At 40.9% G+C, this 21,783-nt stretch overlaps 1 protein-coding gene across 1 annotated transcript in view; it reads right to left on the bottom strand.

Moving 5' to 3' along the window:
• LOC136957627 (melanoma receptor tyrosine-protein kinase-like) overlaps positions 1-21,783 on the bottom strand; it is a 63,683-nt gene that overhangs the window by 15,812 nt on the left and 26,088 nt on the right. The window contains exons 2-15 of the mRNA XM_067251705.1: positions 11,927-12,078; positions 11,641-11,848; positions 11,420-11,557; positions 11,235-11,303; positions 11,044-11,162; positions 10,604-10,745; positions 10,308-10,424; positions 10,110-10,236; positions 9,934-10,007; positions 9,754-9,844; positions 9,442-9,644; positions 6,823-6,955; positions 6,622-6,712; positions 6,386-6,543 (exon numbers count right to left, since the gene is read on the bottom strand). Of these exons, the coding sequence (XP_067107806.1) occupies positions 6,386-6,543; positions 6,622-6,712; positions 6,823-6,955; positions 9,442-9,644; positions 9,754-9,844; positions 9,934-10,007; positions 10,110-10,236; positions 10,308-10,424; positions 10,604-10,745; positions 11,044-11,162; positions 11,235-11,303; positions 11,420-11,557; positions 11,641-11,848; positions 11,927-12,078 (1,822 nt within the window). The remainder of the gene's footprint in view (positions 1-6,385; positions 6,544-6,621; positions 6,713-6,822; positions 6,956-9,441; positions 9,645-9,753; positions 9,845-9,933; positions 10,008-10,109; positions 10,237-10,307; positions 10,425-10,603; positions 10,746-11,043; positions 11,163-11,234; positions 11,304-11,419; positions 11,558-11,640; positions 11,849-11,926; positions 12,079-21,783) is intronic.

The following is a 21,783-nucleotide window of genomic DNA, read 5'->3' as shown; positions in this document are numbered from 1 at the left end:
ACGTTGTTAGAATAGCCTGTATAAAGGGGGTTCGGCTTGTTTCATAATAAACTGACCCATCTGCAACCGACGCAAGCAAGCACACCCTACAATTTCCCCAGAAATTATACCCTCTCTAGTTCCTCTTTCAAGTAATAAGCCCCCATGTTCAGGGCTGGACAGGGACCAAAAAATCGGCCCTGGCATTTTTGGCCCAGGCGGCCCACGCCCACCGTGACTGGTCAGACACATTCCCTACAGACAGTCCTTAAAGGGGTGATTGACTGGGTTTTTGGGGTATTTCACACTGTTCCTTAAGGTCTCCGAATAGGGTATGTAACATTGGTTGGGTTGAAAATGGCCCGGGTGCTGTTCTATGCCCCCTGATAGATCCTCTGAAATGTTCCCGGGAAAAAACACTAGCTTTTCTCCTTTTATGGTATGCTCATTAATATTTAGATGAGCTGCGCGCTGATTGGTTGGTTTTCAACGAGTGAAGCTGGGGAGCAAAAACGCAACACGGCCAACAGCACTCACTGAAACACCGAAGGTGGAGACTTGAAATAAAAACGCGCAAATAAATCTATTGTGTCTACACAACACTATTTTCAACAGATTGACTAGATATCATTTGAAATGATAACGTTAGTTGTTTCCACTTCTGTTGTCGAAGCAAACTGGATTGATTTAGGTGGGTAGAACGTTACAGCTTATAGCAACCAAACTACTGTATATCGTGATTCAACTCAGCTTCAGTTAGCTAGCTCTAGACATCTTGCTGAAAACTAACCTGACAAAGATCTGGACAAACATTGTGAATTGTAGATTTACATAACAACACTGGTTATTTATTTGAATGAAACAGTCAGGAACATGAAACAACGTTAGCCCCATTGCCAATAAACTAGGCTAAATCATCACAGATTCTACCTATGCTCTTGCGTTAGCTAAACAAGTTTACATGCCTACAGTTAGGGATAGGCGAACGATGCCTTGTGAAGCTTTGGTGGTTTCTTCCGGATTGTGCCGGCCCAAAGAGCCGAACTATCAGCGCATTGAAAATGAACAGCGTCATATAGCAGCCGTTTAAACTGGCTGAATGAGGCGTAGTGGTTGTCTCCGACGGACTACCCTACGTTATTTAATATTTTATTTAAGGCTACATGTGTTCATTTTTATCTGATATTAGTGCTCACACATTAAAATGTTGTCATACATCCGTTGGCCGTTAGTATTCCGTCATTTTCTCACAGTAAAAGTTAAAGAATATCTTAGGAGGTTCCCTGCAATGGGGCGCGGACTCGGGTATCCAGACTTGCATTATCAATACGTTGTCGTACAACGCTTTAACCAGCTACACCACCGAAAAAGCCGTTACCTGTCGATGCGGGTGGACGGACTTTATACGATACGGTTTTTATATCAATTAAACTAGATTACACAGATTTTTTCTTATTCTTAACATTTGTGATATGTAGGCCTATTGTGAACGGGGGACTTTATTTTTACTAATTATTATTACTGTTGACAATGTTGACGAATCATCAACATTTGTTTTCTTGGCACTGTATAGACCTACCTAGTCCTATCATGTTACGTTTCATTTAAATAAAATAACAACACTCAACACAGAGCAGCGCGCAGCTAAACTAGCATCGGATATCTACTCTACCTCGGACTGGGCAAGAACACCAGTGAGTGGGCTGGTCTGGATGTAAATTTTGGGGCGTGACAAAGATACAGACCAGAGCCAAAAAAGGCGGTCCCCGGACTGACGTCAGTCCGGTGGCTTTGTTGAAAAGCTAGCGTTTTACAGCAACATTTTTTCATTTGGAGATTTGCATAGGAAAGGGGTGTCAATGGACTTTGAGGTTCACTGTATGTTCATTTTACCCACCGAACTGTCGTTATTCAACTATGACAAGGTAAAATCGGTTTTGTAATCAATCACCCCTTTAAAATATGCACGTATTCTATAATGAGTTGCCTAGTGTTCAGCGTTCATGTGATAGTTTTGGATCCTTCCAGAAGGGTCTCAAGACTTATCTGTTGATCTTACACTTAAATAATTAATTAATTCTTAGTTATGATTTGTATATTTATGGTATAAAAAATATATACATATTGATATTTGATTGTATTGTCATTATTACTATTTTGCTTAATATTGGCTTAGCAACTTTTAAAACTGTTTACTGTTCATTTTAATTATTGTAAGATTCATATTTTGTTTTACCAATGGCCCGTTGTCAGTTCTTTATGGGCCGGCCCGACCCCCCCCCCAAAAAAGCCTATAAATTATATTGGCGATTCGGCCCAAAAATGCGTCAGCCCACCGGGCAAATGCCCGCTATGCCAGATGGCCAGTCCAGCCCTGCCCGTGTTCAAGTGTTGAGCATTAAATTAGCTGCACGGTCTGTAAAGATCTTGGGACAAAGCTGCAATAGCCTACCGTACATAACAGAAAGTTTTTCATTCTGCAGAAATTGTGTAAATGTTTTATGTAGATGGTCTGAGGAGAATGAAGCGAGTGAGTGAAGCGTCCTGGTGAGTTGCAGTCAGTCGCCATAGTTCTAGTACTAGTCTGAGGCTAGTCTCCTCCATGTCTCCCCAACGTGACGTTATCACCGAATTGCGCTAATATGCTAATGCTAACACCAAAAACTACAAAAATTTGTCTTTAACACCATTTGGAGACACCATTTGGAAAAAAATTAAATGATATACATATCTTGAGTGCTTCATGTACCCATTTATCAATAGTAGTGTTTAACCTGGGAGTGGTAGTCAGGTGGCTGAGCGGTTAAGGAATCGGGCTAGTAATCAGAAGGTTGCTGGTTCGATCCCCGGCTCTGCCAAATGACGTTGTGTCCTTGGGCAAGGCACTTCAGCCTACTTGCCTCGGGGGAATGTCCATGTACTTACTGTAAGTCGCTCTGGATAAGAGCGTCTGCTAAATGACTAAATGTAACCTGCCATATGGTCTTTAAGCCCCATTGTACCAAATTTGGTAGCAGTTCCACTGGGGGTGATCGCGAGCGAGTGCATGTTGAATGGGAGTCTATGGAGCTACACGGCTAAATTTGGCTCTTTTGCCTGATTGTCGTTGAGAAATCTTAGTTTTGATTGTAGTTTTTGCATGTTCAACATAGATTATAGGTCAAAAGTTGAATGAACGAGTACTTATGTTCTTTCGATTTCTTACAGGATGAGTCGTTGTTGCCCATAACACGTTAGCATTCTGCTAATGAATGCTGATTGGTTAGTGAAGGACTGACTACGACCAGAGATCCTGCTTGATGGCATCCGAAGCTAAATCAGAATGTCGGCGCATTAGCAACAACATGAGCAGGCCAAAACTCTACTTCTAGCATGTGTATTGACAGGGAGAGCCTAACCTGTCAGCTGTGTTGTCGATGCCTCGAGAGAAAAAAGGAAGTGGCATAACGACATCTCTGACGTTGATAACAAACCAAACCGTTTCAAAATCGGTTGAAAATTGAGCAAGTTATGGTTATTTAAAAAGTACATGTAGCACCAACAAAATGTTATGGGTGAGCGAGTTGACTGTAGCAAGATTGCCGCCATGTGCGGACGTTCGACTCCGTTGGCCGGCAATGCGGACGAGACATCTAGCCTTTATATACATTTATATGTATTTTTATAAAAAAGGTTAAGGAAAAATGCTTTAAGAAATAATGAAATGTAAAAATTTTACAAAAAGTTAAGCAAAAATTCACTTTTATACTGCTGCACAAATAAAAAAACTATATTACATATATTTCTTTGATTAAACGTTGCATTCAAATCTGATACACTTACACGAAAAAATGCAGCAACATTAAATTTAGATTTACTATAATTCTAATTTATTTTTACTACAAATAGGTACGGTACAAAATCTGCATCACTATTAGTATCCTGCCTCCTCACTGACGAGACACCAGAGATGTTGCCTACTAATTCATAAAATGCTTTGCGCAATTCCTGTGTTGTTCTTAATTACGATTAAATAATAATAATAAAAGCTGCCCTTGTGTACACACCTCCCTCATCAAAACATGTAATTCAAGAAAAGCTGTTGCATTTAATTTAAGAAATACAGTATAAGATAATTATTTGTGTAAAAAATCTTGGGTGCCCAATACTTATGCACAGTACTGTATATCTATGGTTCTCCCCATATTAGACATTCTCTGGTACAGACTAGAGCAAAAAAAGTGGAGCCCCGTTGTGACGTCACAACGGTGGATTTTTCAAAAGCGACTGTTTTACAGCTACCTTTTTTTATTGGGAGATTTACATAGGAAAGAGGTGTCAATGGACTTTGAGGTTCACTGTATGTCCATTTTACCCACTGTCGTTATTCAACTGTGACAAGGTAAATTCGGTTCTGCAATCAATGACCCCTTTAAAACCTATCTTTTTACCAAAGCATTGAACTAATTTTATCTCAGAAGGGTTTTACTACTTTTATTAATTATATTATTGTTTTTATAGATTGTTTTGATTCCTGCAAAGATTGCGGCTTGTGTTTTGACTTGTACTATTGCCTATATTGATTGTGTTAAATCTTATTTATTTTATTGAGTTACATTTTATTTATATTGGGAAACCACAAAGACTGGCTCGAGATACCACAAAGACTGTGGCTTGAGATACCGCAAAGACTGCGGCTTATGTGTTTTGGATTCCCGCAAAGACTGCGGCTTGTATTTTTGTGCGTTATATTTTTATTTATATTGGGAAACCCAAAAGACTGTGGCTCGAGATACCGCAAAGATTATGTCTCGATACCGCAAAGACTGCGGCTTGTGTGTTTTGGATTCCAGCAAAGACTGCGGCTTGTATGTTGTTGAGTTACATTTATTTACTTTTATTTTTATTATTACTTTTATCCCTTGTATTATTGTTTTTATTGATTTTATGTAAAGCACCTTGAGCTGCAATTCTTGAATGAAATGTGCTATATAAATAAAGTCTTATTATTACTACTGTTTTGATTAAAAAGAGACTAAAATACAATTTTAATTGACTTAAACTAGACTAAATGTCATCAGTTTTCGTTGACTAAAACTAGACGAAAATAGTCACGGATAAGTCTGACTAAAATAAGACTAAAATGCTCATAATTTTAGTCTACTGAAACTTGACTCAACTAAAAAGAGTATGAACGTGACTAAAACTAATAAAAACTAAAATGACAGCTTGACACAAAGACTAGACTAAATTTAGAATTAAAACAGGCCGCCAAAAACAACACTCGTACTCAGCCAAGCTAGCATGTTTCTGCTTCCCTTGTCGACAATTTGGAGCCATAAATGATAAAGACATCACCTTCACAAGACAAGGTTTTACCAATTGGAAAACGGCAATGTTTATTTGACATAAAGCTCAAAAAGCTATTCTGCGCTCAAATGAAGGGCAAGAAATGTTGTTTTCGCACTATGCACGCTCGCATTATGTGTCAAAGTCCCTATCTAGCATCACAACAAACCCCGAATACGTCCTAGGTTTGGGCTAATCCTCGAATGTTTACAACGCCTGGTGGCTCCGCGCCTGATTAACACTCGGATCGATAAGCAGTCTCAAAAATGGTAGGCCTATCAATATAAAAAATAATACGATCCCCTTCTGTAATCATGATACCCCCACAAAATGTTCACTGCACCCCCAGTCAAAGTAGGCTGCATCCGGCCCTGGATGGAAGGCAGTTTCAATAAAGATTGGAATGCAAATGCTTCAAGGAGAAAAACCGGTATGTATTTTGTGTTATAAGGCGATGTCGGTCATTAAAGAGAACAATCTTATCCTCCAAGAATTAAAAGGCAGACTGCAATTGCAGCAGAATAGGCCCGTATGTTCACAAAAGCTACAACTAAAACCCTATGTTTTCCATCGTTACTGACATTACGTCGTAGTTACAACTGGCCTTTTGAGGGCAACCATAATGCTGATGTGGCCCATGGTGAAAATTAGTTTGACACCCCTGGTCTAGAGAGTAACGTGTGTGTGTGTCTGGATGTGTCTAGAGAGTAGTGTGTGTGTGTGTGACTGACTGTATGAGTCTAGAGAGTAGCGTGTGTGTGGATGTGTCTAGAGAGTAACGTCAGATGGCTGAGCGGTGAGGGAATCGGGCTAGTAATCCGAAGGTTGCGAGTTCGATTCCCGGTCATGCAAACTGACGTTGTGTCCTTGGGCAAGGCACTTCACCCTGCTTGCCTCGGGGGAATGTCCCTGTACTTACTGTAAGTCGCTCTGGATAAGAGCGTCTGCTAAATGAAAAAAAAAAAAAAAAAAAAAAAAAAAAAACGTGTGTGTGTGTCTGGATGTGTCTAGAAAGTAGTGTGTGTGTGTGTGCGTGTGTGTGAGTGTGTGTCTGCATGTGTCTAGAGAAGTGTCTCACCCCAAGGTGCAGTTCTGGTGACAGGACTGACACTCCATCTTGTGGTCAGCGTACTTCCAGATGATTCTGTCTCTCTCTCCTGGCACGCCTTGCGGACAGCTGGACACACAGTGGGGGCCGTCGTGGAAGTGGGCGCACTCCGCACAGTGGTCAGGACCCTGGAGAGGAGGAGAGATGGAGGATGGGGAGGTGTGTCGTGCGTGTGAGTGTGTGTGTGTGTTTGTGAGAGGACGTACAGGCCCATGGCATGTGGAGGTCCCATTCTGCACCAGGCACCCAGTATCACACTCCACACATGAGTTGTTGTTCAGGAACTCTCTGGGCTCCCTGGAACACACACATACAGTCCGTCTCCAGGTGGTCCATATGTGCTCCTGTAACCTAGTCAGTGTGTAGCTTGCTGTACCTCCTCCCTCCAGCAGGGGGGTCTGACTCACCCCAGCAGCAGGTTGCAGGTTTCCACACAGCGCCCTCTCCTGGTGAAGTTGCGGCAGGAGAAGCACATGTCCGGTCCAGAGCCCCAGCAGCCCTCAGCTGTACACATGGCATCACAGGTTCGATTCTGCTGCTCTGAGGACACAGGGACACTATGAAGATCAGGATGGTGTGGTTTTTCCCATTGAGGTGGTCCTATTCCAAAAAATCTTGGCCTTCAATTGTTAGGAATTATACTAATTTAATGTATTCAGCCGAGCTCCCCCGTTGCCCATACTATTATGTTTGCTCCTAACAGCGTCACTGTTTCCGAGGAAATATTTCCTAAGACTAAAGCTGCTAAAAACTCATACTGGAATATTGCACTCCTAAACATCATATCCCTATCCAAAAAGGCTGTTCTGATTGGACTCACCGAAACCTGGCTAAAACTTGATGAATATACCCCTCTGAATGAAGCATCTCCTCCGGATTTTGTTTACTCACACATTCCTCGTGCCCCTAAGAAAATGGCAGTGTTGCTATGATTTCTGATTCCAGATTTAACCTCAGCCTGAAATCTGTGAACACCTTCTAAACATTTGAAATGGATTGCATGAAACCACCATCTATATTCAAGAGGAATAATCCTACTCCTCCCCCCCCCCCTCCCCCCCCCCCCCATGGTAAGTATCTTTAATGGATCTATTGTAACTGGCCAAGTCCCTGACGATTTTAAACAATCAATCAGTAAAGATTTCTCAGCAAATACAATTCTTCTCTCAACAATTCTTGAAAATGTTTTGGTACAACAGCTCACTGAATATCTCTCCTCAAATTAGTTGTATGAACCCCTCCAGTCCAGATTTTGTCCTCACCACGACACTGAAACAGCACTTACCAAAGTAGTCAATTATCTACCAGGGCTGTCCCCACTCAGTCGGCTGGTCGATTGTTTGGTCGATATGCTCTTGGTCGGCTAATATTTTTTTGTTGTCGAGCAGCCCTATGGCAGTGTGAGATCTGATTCCTGCATGTGTCACCATTGCTGAATTAAAGAAATGTTCTACAGAAATTGTACATTATACTATTTAAGACAAATAAAGCAACTCTAAAAATATATAATTATACTGTGTGTTACTGTTTTCCCTTTCGTTAATCTGCGTTTTGTTTTGTTTTTTTTGCACATGGCACATCCACGTCATGCTTAACCCGTTCCTACATAGGTCTGTCATGATAACTACTTTTTGTTGTGCAATATATTGCACCAAAATTAATTGCGATAAACGATAGTATTGTAATTTTCTGACCATTTTATGCCACTGATTACATAATGACCCCCCCCCTCCCACCCAAGGCGAGTTTTAACGCCTGTTTGCGAGTCTATGTCGCTTCACTCCGTGAACCTGCGCATCGTCCGTTAATGTTTACAACGTTAACAGGGCTACTTGGTGGGTGTTATGTTTTAGGTGAGATGTTAGGTTAGTTGCCTCTTTTCGTTTCCACTGTTTTCAAACAAAGTCGACATACTGGCTCGTTCACGTTAATTGGCTCTCATCTCATTCGGCTTAATGACAAAATGTTCAAGTCAAATTGTAGCTGTTAGCCTAACTGCAAACTCTACCATACTTTGTCTACAGTTCGTGTTATTAATCCTTTAGGCAAAATGGCTAAGAAATCTGTGATATGGAAGCATTTCATCAAAGTACCGGGTGGCACACTGCCAACAACAGTTTATATTCCATAGTTCAACGTTGAATATGATGTACCACTTGAAAACCGTAAGTTGTCTGTGGTTCTGAAAAAGTCTCCAGTATGCACCCTTTAATTGGTGCGCTATGATGATTTGCATGTTAAACAAACAATATTTTAGATTAGTCGATTTTCAGAAGTGTTCAGTTGAGTCTTGGTCGAGCAAAGAAAATCTTAGTCGGGGACAGTCCTATTATCTACTATTGGCCTCTAACGCAGGCTCTATTTCTGTCCTGGTTCTCCTAGACTTAAGCGCAGCATTTGAAACTGTGGATCTAACCCTAACCCCAAGTCTCCTGGAACTATGTTGGGATCTCTGGTACGGCACTCCAGTGGTTTCGATCGTATCTATCAGACAGGTCACAATTTGTCCACATGACGGCTGCTCATCCAGGAGCTCCACTGTAAAATATGGAGTACCATAGGGTTCTGTCCTAGGCCCTGTGCTATTTTCTCTCTACATGCTGCCTCTAGGAAATACTCTGGTATCCTTGCACCCTATCACTCAATAAGGACACTATGATCCCAAGATGCAGGCTATCTGGTGGTTCCCCAAATCAACAACAACAAACTGCTGGGGGCAGGGCGTTCTCAAATTGAGCACCACTTCTCTGGAACAAACTCCCTGTTTCAATTAAGGAGGTTGACACGGTTTCGGCATTCAAAGCTAGATTAAAAACCTTTCTGTTTAGTCAGTTTTATGGCTGCTAAATTGTGTGTGTGTGCTTGTATGTTTAGTTTAAAACGTATATATAAGGGTATACAAAATAGAAAAATGTCCCTTTACAGTACATTTTGACAGGTAAAAAATTTGATTAATTCGCGATTAATTGTGGTCAATCTTGTACATTTTCTAAATACAAATACAGCCATTCAAGTTGAAAACGTACCACAGCTGCTGGGTTCGGCATTGTTCGCCAGACGGATGTCCTGCTTATCTGACCTGAATAGCGCCCGCCAGTGGTTGGAGTTGGTATAGCAGAGCTGTGGGTTGTTCTTCACCACCATGTTCCCATCACTCACCTCCTTGAGCGAGTGCAGGCCCAGGTACTGCAGGTGGGGGACATTCAGAACTGCAAAACTAACCTTGCCACTATGGGGCGCCAGAGAGAGAGACAGGAGAAGAAGAGACAGAGAAGTTCATTTCATTGCAATGTTCTACGGGTTGTATTGAGTGAGTTGGAGCTGGTGTGCTTGCGTACAAGTGCTTGGTCCTTCCTCTGATTATCTCCAGGTTTTCAAACGGACTCAGAGACACCAGGTGCTTAGGCCAGGCCTGGATTAACAGGAATCCTAAACACACGTATACACAGACACATACATACAGTCTAGGTTAACTGTCATTAACACCAACATTTTCCTGACAGCTGAACCAATCATACCTGAGATCTCTTTAACAGTCTTGAAGTAGTCTAGTTTAGCAGGGTCCATGGGAGGAGTCTGTGTAAAGTTGTCCCTGGAAGAGACAATCAGAACACTGGCATTATTATAGTAAGTTCTATGTCCCTGTATTTATGAATGATATTGTGATCTGTGCTCCCTCGTCCCAGTGTCTCACCCCTTCAGAGAAACCTCCACTATGGACACATCACCATTGATCTTGGTGCAGTTCAGGAAAGAGTCAATGTTAGAAGCGTTTATTGATATGACATCCTTCAGGTGGCCCATCTTGATTCCGTTACACACTGCAAGACAATGAAAGATGCCATTACTCCCTCCATCCCTCTGACTCTCCCTCCCTTCTTCCTTCATGTACCTTTGGGGCAGAGGCCTTCACACTTCTTGCACCTCCTTATTCCACCCTTCTCCACCTCGTGTGTGTCTCCACTACAGGTCCTGACACAAGCACCATGGTCCGTGATCACATAGTTATCTAGACAGGATACAGTGATTATCACTTAGTTATCTACAGAGGATAGAGTTGGTCATCACATAGTTATCTAGAGAGGATAGAGTGTTCATCACATAGTTATCCAGACTAGAGAGGATAGGGTGGTCATCACATAGTTGTCAGAGGTTATCAGGTCTAGGCTGAAGGAGGCAGGTTCTTACGAGGGCAGGTCTTGACACAGGTGGCTCCAAAGGTGTATTTGGCGTGAGGGTTTTGGGCCAGCTGATGGGTGTTGGGGTCGTAGATCATTGGGTGGGGGCAGGCGTCCTTACAGGTGTCCCCATCCTGGAAGTCCCTGCAGGCCTGAGGAGGTACGGGGGTTAGCTGACCACATACTTATCAATCTAAACACCACAGAGAAAGAAAGAAATAAGAACGGACAGACAGCCAGACAGCAGACAGACCGGTAGACAGACAAGCAGACAGACAGGATGACAGGCAGACTGACAGACAGGTAAACAGACAGGCTAACAGACAGGTAGATAGACAGGCAGACAGACCGGCATACAGACCAGTAGACAGACAGGCAGACAGACAGGTAGGCAAACAGCCAGACAGGCAGCCAGACGACTAGACAGACAGGTAGACATGCAGCTCTTACCAGACAATCTGTGGGTCTTGGTCCAGTGCAGCCTGCAGCACAGTGCTCATTACAGCAATCACTGGGTCTGGGTCCACGACACCTTCTTGAACACTGCTCAGCACATGTGAGCCTGGAGACTGAGGGGGGAGGGGGGAAAGATGAGTGAGAGTGTTCTGGAACTGGAATGGCTCATACAGGGTTATACTTACAGGCCTGGCAGTGCTGGGGTCCAGGGGCCCAGCAGGATCTGTTGAAGCAGCTAGCATCACACTTCTCACCTGGAACACACGCTACACGATTACTACTCAACACAACAATTTCTTCATCAATTAATTTAGTATCCATCCATCGTTCAGTCCCATCAACCAGTCAGCAAGTGCCTGGTGCTCCTTACACAGAGAAGAGTTGGTGTCCAGTATCTTGATGTACATGTGGGGGCTGCTGGCCTGGTCCACTATGTCCTGCCACTGGACTGTCTGCAGGTGGCAAAGGAGGGGGTTGTTGGCCACCTTCACGCCCCCCTTCAGAATCTCTGTTCACAAACACACAGACTCAGAACACTGCACCCTCAATGTGCTCATCAGGACGTCTGCAGCAGGCAGAGAGTGTGTGTACCTGTCAAGTTGCTGAGTTGCAGCAGTCTCAGTCCCTTGGTGTAGTTGAGAGTAAGAGAGGAGTAATTCCTCTCATAGTTGGACATGACAGCCAGGGCAAAGTGGTTATCAAAGAGGGTGTGGCCTCGAATGAGCCGCAGGTTGGAGAGAGGCACGGTCGACACATAGTTAATGGCTATCAGCACATACCCCCCTACTTCCTGTATAGACTGAAGGAGAGGAGAGACAGTTCATTGGTGTACACACACACAGCACACACAAACACAAGCCCACACTTGCAGGCCTACCTGTAAGAAGGAGAGATCATGGTAGGGCTGTGTGTAGGTGATCTCCAGGTTCTCCAGAACAACAGTGCAGTTAGTGTACATCCTCACATGGTTGTTGTAGTGGTCATCCAACATGCCCAGCTGGGTCAGGCGGTTATTAGTGCCCTGGCACACTGACAAACATACACACACACACACACACACAGAGGAGAGGGAAGGAGAGAAGAAGAGAGGTAGCAGACTTAGTTAGTTGAACCTTAGTTTGTGGCTCAGGTGGGAAGGGGGAGGCCCAAACACAACCCCTCCACAACCCCATCGGCAGCTCCAGTATGAGGCAGGTAAAAGATCCGAACCAGGTTAGGGTTAAGAATGACAGCAGCTCTGGGAAGCAGAACCAGTCAGACCAGCTCTGAACAGCCTACCTCTCCAGCATACCTAACAACTACTTCTTCGCTGTTTCCTGTTTTTATCTTGGAGCACATCAGAGGAATTTTGGTATACTGCCCCACGATTTCTGTTGTTATTGCACCTTGCATATGTGTACATTTAAGGGCCAGGAAGATGTGCACAAAGTACGCACCAAACGAATGCTGGATACATGCAACAGACATTCGATGCATGCGTACATGTACTTCAGTGAAGTATATTTCAGCCTTTAGTTGTTCTGCTGTATGGTTCCTCTGTATGCTAGTTCTGCTGTATGGTTCTTCTCTGTGCTAGTTCTGCTCTATGCTGATTCTGCTGTACGGTTCTTTTGTATGCTGGTTCTGCTGTATGGTTCCTCTGTATGCTAGTTCTGCTGTATGGTTCCTCTGAATGCTTGTACTGCTGTAAGGTCCCTCTGTATGCTAGTTCTGCTGTATGTTTCCTCTGTATGCTAGTTCTGCTGTATGGTTCTCCTGTATGCTGGTTCTGTATGGTTCCCCTATACTGGTTCTGCTCTATGGTTCTTCTGTATGTTGGTTTTGCTGTATGCTGGTTCTGCTGTATGGTTCTGCTGTATGCTGGTACTTATGGTTCTGATGCATGCTGGTTCTGCGGTGTGGTTTAGATGTATGTGGGGACAGTAGGGACACTTTTACAAAAATTGTTTTAAAGTCTCCCTTAAAAGATTCCAAAGGAAAAAAAACATGAAAGACCAAACACAGGAAGCATGAAGCCTCAGTTGAAAAGTTGCATCAAAACAAAGAAATTGGGCAATCCGTTGTAAAAACGGTCCTAACCTCTATGATTTAAACGTCCCTTAAGTTTTTCCCTGCTAGTGATATTTTCAAGCATTTAGCCTGTTCATATTGCATTCATTCATTAATAAAGAACCCCCTTTGAAACACACGTATTCTAACAATGTTGTCACCAACAGTATTTCAGATGGAATCGCGATTCAAACAGTATCATCTGCAAACTGAAAATATGCCTCCAAAAACGTAAATAAGCTTGAAATTTATTTTTGGAAAACTGTTTTTAGCAAGTTGACTGGAAGCGATACTTGACAGTGACAACATCCCTGGTCTGAAGACTCTGCGCTCATGTGACCGGCTACCCACATTGGCCGGGTTTCCCAGATTCGTTAAGAAGCTCTTAACGCTAAGAGCTTATTAAGAGCGTTCTGAGAACGCTCTAGAGCGCTCTGAGAACGCTACACGCTCAGACTAGTCGAATTTGTGGTCGATATGCTCTTGGTCGACTAAGATTTTTTTAGTCAAGGTGCCCCTTACAAAAAATAAGTATACTTCAAGTTTATTTTGTAAGTATACTTAGTATAAAAAGTATACTATTATCATGTTACTTAAAGTATACTAGCAGTGTACTTATTTATATACTATTTTTTTTACTTATTTATATACACTACCGTTCAAAAGTTTGGGGTCACTTAGAAATTTCCTTATTTTTCAAAGAAAAGCACTTTTTTTCAATGAAGATAACATTAAATTAATCAGAAAAACACTATACATTGTTAATGTGGTAAATGACTATTCTAGGTGGAAACGTCTGTTTTTTTAATTAAATATCTACATAGGTGTATAGAGGACCATTTCAAGCAACTCTCACTAAATTGTTCAAATGGTACATTGTGTTTGCTAATTACCTTAGAAGACTAATGGATGATTAGAAGAATTAGAATTAAAAATGCCAAAGGTCTCCAATGCTGCAATTGCTGCAAATGGAGCATTCTTTGATGAAAGCAAAGTTTGAAGAACAAAATTAATATTTCAAATAATAATTATTATTTCTAACCTTGTAAATGTCTTGACTATATTTTCTATTCATATTGCAACTTATTTGATAAATAAAAGTGTGAGTTTTCATGGAAAACTGTCTGAATTGTCTGGGTGATCCCAAACTTTTGAACGGTAGTGTACTATTTTTGTACTAAGTAAACTGAATTGGCCCACTTTTTAGGTCACTTAGTACACTTTAAAGTACACTTATAGTGTATTTCAAGGTTTACTTTTGAATACTGTAAAGTAGCCTGTGTAGTGCACTTTCAGTTCATAAAGTATACTTCCTAAAGTACTTCAAAGTATACTTTGGAATACTCTAAAGTAGCCTGTGTAGTGCACTTTCAGTTCATAAAGTATACTTCCTAAAGTACTTAAAAGTATACTTTGGAATACTCTATAGTAACCTGTGTAGTGCACTTTCAGTTCATGAAGTATACTTCCTAAAGAGCCTCAAAGTATACTGGGCAATACTTTTAAGTGCACTTTCAATTAATGTAAGTACTTCAAGAAGTTTTTTTCGTTTTTTATATGTGTCTGCTTAGAATGTAATGTTTTGTTGCGTGGTCATTGTTGTGGTGGTTTACCATTGTAACCATGAGTTAAATTACTGTTACGTTTCATAAGAAGAGCTGGATTCTTCAACTGTCAAAACTTGTGCAGTGAATTGCTTCTTTCAGCTAAGAAATTGCAGTGTAACTTTGCAAGGGCCCCCGTTCTTGCTTAGTGACTTATAATCTGAGGCATTTGAGGGGTTCCTAAAATGTATAATATATTAGTAAGTAATAGTACAATTTAATTAATTAAGTTTACTTCTTGAAGTACTTACATTAATTGAAAGTGCACTTAAAAGTATTGCCCAGTCTACTTTGAGGCGCTTTAGGAAGTATACTTCATGAACTGTATTCCAAGGTATACTTTTAAGTACTGTAGGAAGTATACTTTATGAACTGAAAGTGCACTACACAGGCTACTTTAGAGTTTTCCAAAGTATACTTTGAAGTACTTTAGGAAGTATACTTTATGAACTGAAAGTGCACTACACAGGCTACTTTAGAGTATTCCAAAGTATACTTTGAAGTACTTTAGGAAGTATACTTGATGAACTGAAAGTGCACTAAACAGGCTACTTTACAGTATTCAAAAGTATACTTTAAGTGTACTTTAAAGTACTTTAAGTGTAGTAAGTGTACTTTAAAGTGTACTAAGTGACCTAAAAAGTGGGCAAATTCAGTTTACTTAGTTATTCTTCTTACAAAAGTGAACTATTTTCAAAGCATACTTAAAAGTATATCAAAAGTGAACTATTTTCTAAGCATACTTCTTAAAAGTATATCAAAAGTGAACTAAAAGTGTACTATCCATATTTTAGTACATTTATAGTATAAATCAAATCAAATCAAATGTATTTGTATAGCCCTTTTTACACGCAAGCATGTCACAGAGGGCTTCACATATTCCCATAGAACTGCCCCTCAACCAACCTAAACCCTCAAGGATACTTTAATATAGTTATTTTTTGTAAGGGACGTATTCATTTGTACAAATCACTTTTAGTAGAACTATTCACTTCTGATTCTTGATTACGTTGTACTTGCTATTATATGCTACTTACTAAATGCTGGTCTTTTAGTGTGAAAATGCGTGTAACATTAGTTGCGAGAAGTTAGGAATTTGTACAGCTAACGGTAGCAATTAAGCCTTCAACCAGCTAAAATAGATACAGCTAGCTCTATAAGGCTCAAAACAGTTTGTATGGGTGTCACCAGCTCCCATACTTCCTAATGAGTAAAACATTGATCTGATATGTCATTTGGATGGCTGTGGGACAGCAAGTGTAACTGTGAAGCCTTTATATCTTTGAAAACAATATTTTTCCTTTGCTTTTTCTAAATGTTTGCCTCTTACATCGTTTGAACTCACTCATTCCCACACATATTCACAAAAATGAGTTAAAGTTATTTTTTTGCATATTCAATGCTGCAAGTCTACAACTAAATAAGACAATAAAACCAATGGCACTATGAGACAAAATAAATCCTATAAATCGTTTATTTGTCGACATCAGCAGAATGTAATTTGGGCAGACAGAATTCCTAGTAGACTTCCTCTGCTCAAGGTTGCGACACTATCAAACAAACCCTGAATAGGCTTTTGGCTGCTGTTGTTAAGCATGTTGCATAATGTTATGCAACATGGTTACAAGGTCAGTATTTGGGTAAAAAATACAAACTTATTTTTTACCCAAATACTGACCTCTAAAGAATGTATAATACATTACAACACATATTCTAGAACTGTAATCACCAGCTGCATATCAGGCACGGCACTAACTATGATCCCAGTTATTTATATGTGTGGCATTTTAATCACTGAATGCATCACGGGCACTGTGCACGAGTGAATATAACAACAGGATTTATGAAGGAGGCATGTCTTAAAGTTATGTATTGTGCTTATTAAAGTTATGCATTGTGCTTATTAAAGTTATGAAACTTAGAAGTGTGCTCAGGCTTAAACATTGGGTCTCACACTGAGTGTGGGAAGCAGGCTGTTCTTTGTGTCTCTATCTTTTCATTTTCAGAAACAACCTTGAATCTGGGTGGAGATGGCACCCGAGCAGGTGGGACGCGGAGGCAAGAACAACTCCCTGATGCACGAGAGAACAAGCTCAACCCTTTTTTGATACTTGTGTTTCAATTGCACTGTATAAATATATGCTGGGGAGGGACAGATAGCCAGTTGGACTTCGTGAACCAGCCCAAAACTCTGTTGCGGGTAGGGAAACGTAGACAGCCCCAGAGCTCTGTACTTGTTGATTTCCAACTGCTGCATTAAAGCTGATATTATCGGACCTCTGCGACTCCAGACCACTCTTTCTAGAACACAGATTTGTGTCATAGAATACCATCATTACTTATTGGAATAGACACACAAATATATGAATCCTTCACCTCGTAAGTATATACAGTACATTTTCATAATTAGAGATGGCTGAATATGTTTTCACTTAAGTTCAGCAATAATGTGTCTCAATTGTCATTGTTAATAAATTATTGTATTTTATAAGATGCAAAAAAAGAACATGATATTGGTATTATAAATCGCCCATTGGCTGCTCTCTACATATTGGCTATGGCCATTGAAAAACACATATCAGTCGACCAGTAGTGTGTAGGCTACCCAACAAGCCTACCTCAGCTCTCTCATTTACAGGCTATTCAACTGGTTCGTAGTTCAGGCTTGGCTCAAGTCTTTACTGAATGGATCTGAATTAATGTGATTTATGTCCAGGGTTGCCAGGTCCAACAATATTTTTGTGGGGAGTTAACACATTTATCCAATAGTGCCTCCATAATTAAAATGTAAAAATGACAAGGGGATTACCGTATTTTTCGGAAATAAAGCCACGGCCTGTACCCCGATTTTACAGTTTTCTTGTGGTTGTACGGCTTATATTTCGAAGCGGCTTTTAGCCCGGTTTCAGAACAAAAAAGTGGCTTCGTCCCAAGATCTCTATAGCCTACAGACCGTGCAGTAATTTAATGATCAATACTTGAACGGGGGCTTATTACTTGAAAGATTAATTATTTACTTTGTCGTCTCGGTTACACTATCCATCCATCCATCTATAGTAGAACATAACATTTAATAATAATTTCAGTAAATCCAACAGCTGCAACCCAATGAAATGTTATATGGATACCACCTTATTCCCATGATCCATTTCCTGAATTATGGGCGTGACTTCTGGAGGCGGCGATTGTCATGGTAACGCTCATAAACAGTCATTGCGGTAATCTAATTCTGATGCGAAATAAAACATGTGGGAACACAGCCTGTTACACCTGAAACGGGACAATTTGATCATACCTCTGCCTTTTATTATCGAGGGATGGGAGGACGACCTGAAAAAGTGGCCTCAAATAACGCACACTGGCATATTTAGCTACTTTATTAACTCTGTTGCTACGGACGGTGAAGCGATGAATAACCTGAAAAGTCTTATCAGTAGCTACCTCCACAGCAATAAAGTTGGTCGCGTTTTAATAAAGGAGGTGGGACACAACCTTGTCTACCTTAAAGATCCTGTAAAGTGGAATTAAAAACGAGTTTCAAGTTCACCACACCACAGAATAATGTGTTATTAACTACCCATCCAAATTGAAATGAAAAAAAAAACACAGACAAGTATGTTAAATTAGGCTTTGAAATCGTGAGAAAATCAGCAATCTTCTCTGTTCGAGACTGGGGGGGCGTGTCGCCTGAAGGAGCTGAAGCTCGGCCCCCTCGCTGGAAGGTGCCACCTCTCTCAAGTAAGCTACCTACGACCCAGATAATGGACGCTACATCAAGCCGAACAAAACAGTATAGAATTAGAATGTATTTGTTCAATGAGTGAAACATACAGATGCATATAAATGAAATGTTCCCCTGAAAGAGTAAAAATGGACACCAGAGACAGCAGACAATGAGCTCTCCAACTACTTCTAGCACACTAGCTACCATTTCACCAAAATACCATCATTCTACACAGAGTAGCCTAATATCAAGTTAGCTGTTTGCACTAACTCATAGCAGAGATACCTCTGGAAAAGTTATCTAGTATAATTACAACAAGCACACATAACTGAGTGATGAACTGCTGGCGGCGGTGAATGGTCCAGGTGCGACCGGAGGATGAACGGCCGAGGGGGCGATGCTCGGTACTGCTCCGCGCTGCAAGAGAAGCCGTGTGTTGGTGAACCCCGTCTGTCTCTGGTCCATGTTAAAACTGTCCGCCGTGAAATGGTCAGTGCAGAGGCGGCTGTTGGAGTTTATCCGAAGCTTTCCATGAGCGTGGCTCTTCACAAAATCTATCCACCTGTTTTTCCTTTAATTATCAATAGGAAACTTAAATGGCGTTGCAGCGCAGCTGGAGTTCTTGCATCAGGGAAGATGCAGTTGCGGGTGGTGAGAGACATCCTGAAGCTAGCTAGCTAGCTGATGTAAGCTACAATAACAGTACAGCAGGAGGAGCAATTCAGTGATCTGACGTAGATAGGTCGAAATGACATAGATAGGTAACCTGTTTTTTGGCTCCGCCCATTAAAACCTTATCTGAAAACGGAAGAGAAACTGTTCTTCGGTCTAACTCCACATTTCAGTGCGACAAAGTTTTAGCGCTTTGCACATACTTTCAGGAACTCATTTCACACGTATATAATGTACTTCGAAGCAAAACATGGAATTTACTTTACAGGATCTTTAAAGCAGATATAGAGCCTACAGTCAGAGAGCACCACATCACCGGTCCTGGGTTTTAGTTTCATCGTCAGGTGAAACGGCCATAGATATATATAAAGACTAGATGTCTTACGGCGGAGTCTAGAACGTCCGCATATGGCAGCCATCTTGCTACAGTCAACTCGCTCACCCATAACATTGTGTTGGTGCTACATGTACTTTTTAAATGACCATAACTTGCTAAATTTTCAACCGATTTTTAAACGGTTTGGTTTGTTATCAACGTCAGAGATGTCGTTATGCCACTGCATACTTCTATTCAATAAAAATTTAAAAAGTATGCCCACATATGGGATGGTATTCACACAGGGATTGGCTCTAATTTGAGTGACAGGTTGATTCACCAATTGAAAAACTCATCTGGGAATTTTGATTTTTGTAAGGGGAGGGCCGAGATTTTACTGTCGCCGTTTGGCTTCCTAAACAGCAATAGAATTGTTAGTTTTTCTAAACCGCGTCGCGTACAGCTTTACAGTGAGCTACACTGGCGTAAAACTACAGGTATATAATGATAATTGTACCCAATAATTGTTTACTAGTAATATTATCTCATAATAAATGCGTGTTTATTATTTTAACGATTGAAAACGGATGTATCACTGACCGCTATCGTATATGTCGTCAAACAGAGGCTAATTATGCTAACGCCTCAGTCAACAAGCGAAAATTGACTACTGTTTTCTAAAGTAAATGTACTAATAATATCAGCGTACATCGTATTGTACATTAAATCTCACAATTGTGTTTTTCATCACAATCTTAAATGAGCAATAAGTTCAGTTTAGCATTTGTTGACGCTTGGAACTCTCCGTTGTGATTACATTGAGAGCAGAGGCCTGTTCCATAAAGCAAGTTTACCGAATAAGCCAGACTTATGTCAGTTAGTCGGACTAATTTCGAGTTCATTCGGTTCCATAAAGCTAGCTCAACGTAGTTCGAACTCAGTTACTATGGTAACTTATGCTTCGAAACTAGTCTGGTCCGGGTGAGGCTAATGGTCAGGCTTAGACCGTGTTCTTGCTTAACCAGACGTTCCTGTAACACTGACCCAACGGGAAAACGATGATTTACCACGGACATTCTCATTTTCTTATTCTCATCAGTTCAATATGTAGGCTACATTTATAGAAATTCAACTTAAATAATAAATAGCCTACAACATTTAGCCTAATGCATTAAACAATGATGAACAATGATTTGATTACACACCATAGCCGTTAAATGTATGGCTATAGTAGTTTGTGATTTCAAATGTTTAGGCATCAGGCATAGGCCTATATCTCAATCTAAATTAGTATAATTATCATAGCTATATAATTGTTAACAGTAGCCTGTTGCAAAACGAACCTAAAATCCATAGGACATCTATCCTCCATTTTCCTGACACAAAAACCATGTTAAAAAGTTAGGCTACTGGATAATGTATTAATTAATAGTAGGCTATTTATTTTAAACAATGTCAAAAAAGTCCATTTAGATGTGTTTAGAGGGTGTCTGTTTTTTAATCAACGAAGTAAAGGTCTAAAAAAGGACCTCGACCTACGTAGCTATAGTTCCGTCAATCATGGCGTGTCATTTTATTTTGATGAAGCGGTGGATAAGAGCTGTCATAGTACACGGCTTAAAGGGAACGTTCTTTCTGGAAGAAGTCACATGGCCGTGTGCATTGCTTTTGCCGTGGTGGATTGTATGATCCATGTTTTACATCTCGGGCTGTTTAAGAATAGGGTGCACGCGCAATTAGCGCACTAGTAGGAGTGCGTGAGCTGAAATTGGCCTTTATGGAACCTCTTTAGTCCTGCTTGACTAATTAAACTAATTCAAGTCAGGTTTGGGACTTTAAGTCCAACTTTTTTGAGCGGCCTTTATGGAACAGGCCTCAGAACGTTTGTCCTCCCTAGTTAAAGCTACAGATTTAGCTAAATCTGGTTGTTAGTACAGCCGCGAACAGCGCAAAAGGTAGCCTACCAAAACTCCGCAATGACATTTTATAACAATAATAATAACAATATAAATGACAACATATGTTTAAAAACAAAACAGTTTTAGTTAAATTATAGTTGAAATTACTTTAGAAAGAATCACTGTTGGCGGCTGGCTGGGACTAAAGTATAGCAAACCACAACTTCCGTTACTTACCGGAAGTTGCACCCATAATAATTTCTACAGTAGACCCCTGAGAATAAGGTGGATACAGCTAGCAAACATTCGCTAGCATCGTTAACGACATTGGCTAATTCAACTTCGGTAGTGCAACCGAGCTCTTTGTATGCTCGTTTTAGATATAATTGGGTGTGCTTTGTTCTCTCACATATATCTTATTATTATTTTCCCACCCCTAAGGATCAGTCAATATTTGGACTACATAGACAA

The sequence above is a fragment of the Osmerus mordax genome, chromosome 15 (assembly GCF_038355195.1).
Source record: "Osmerus mordax isolate fOsmMor3 chromosome 15, fOsmMor3.pri, whole genome shotgun sequence".
NCBI classification, from domain to species: Eukaryota; Metazoa; Chordata; class Actinopteri; order Osmeriformes; family Osmeridae; genus Osmerus; species Osmerus mordax.
Note: the sequence above shows the minus strand (reverse complement) of the source record. Positions and strands in the feature narration are given on the sequence as shown.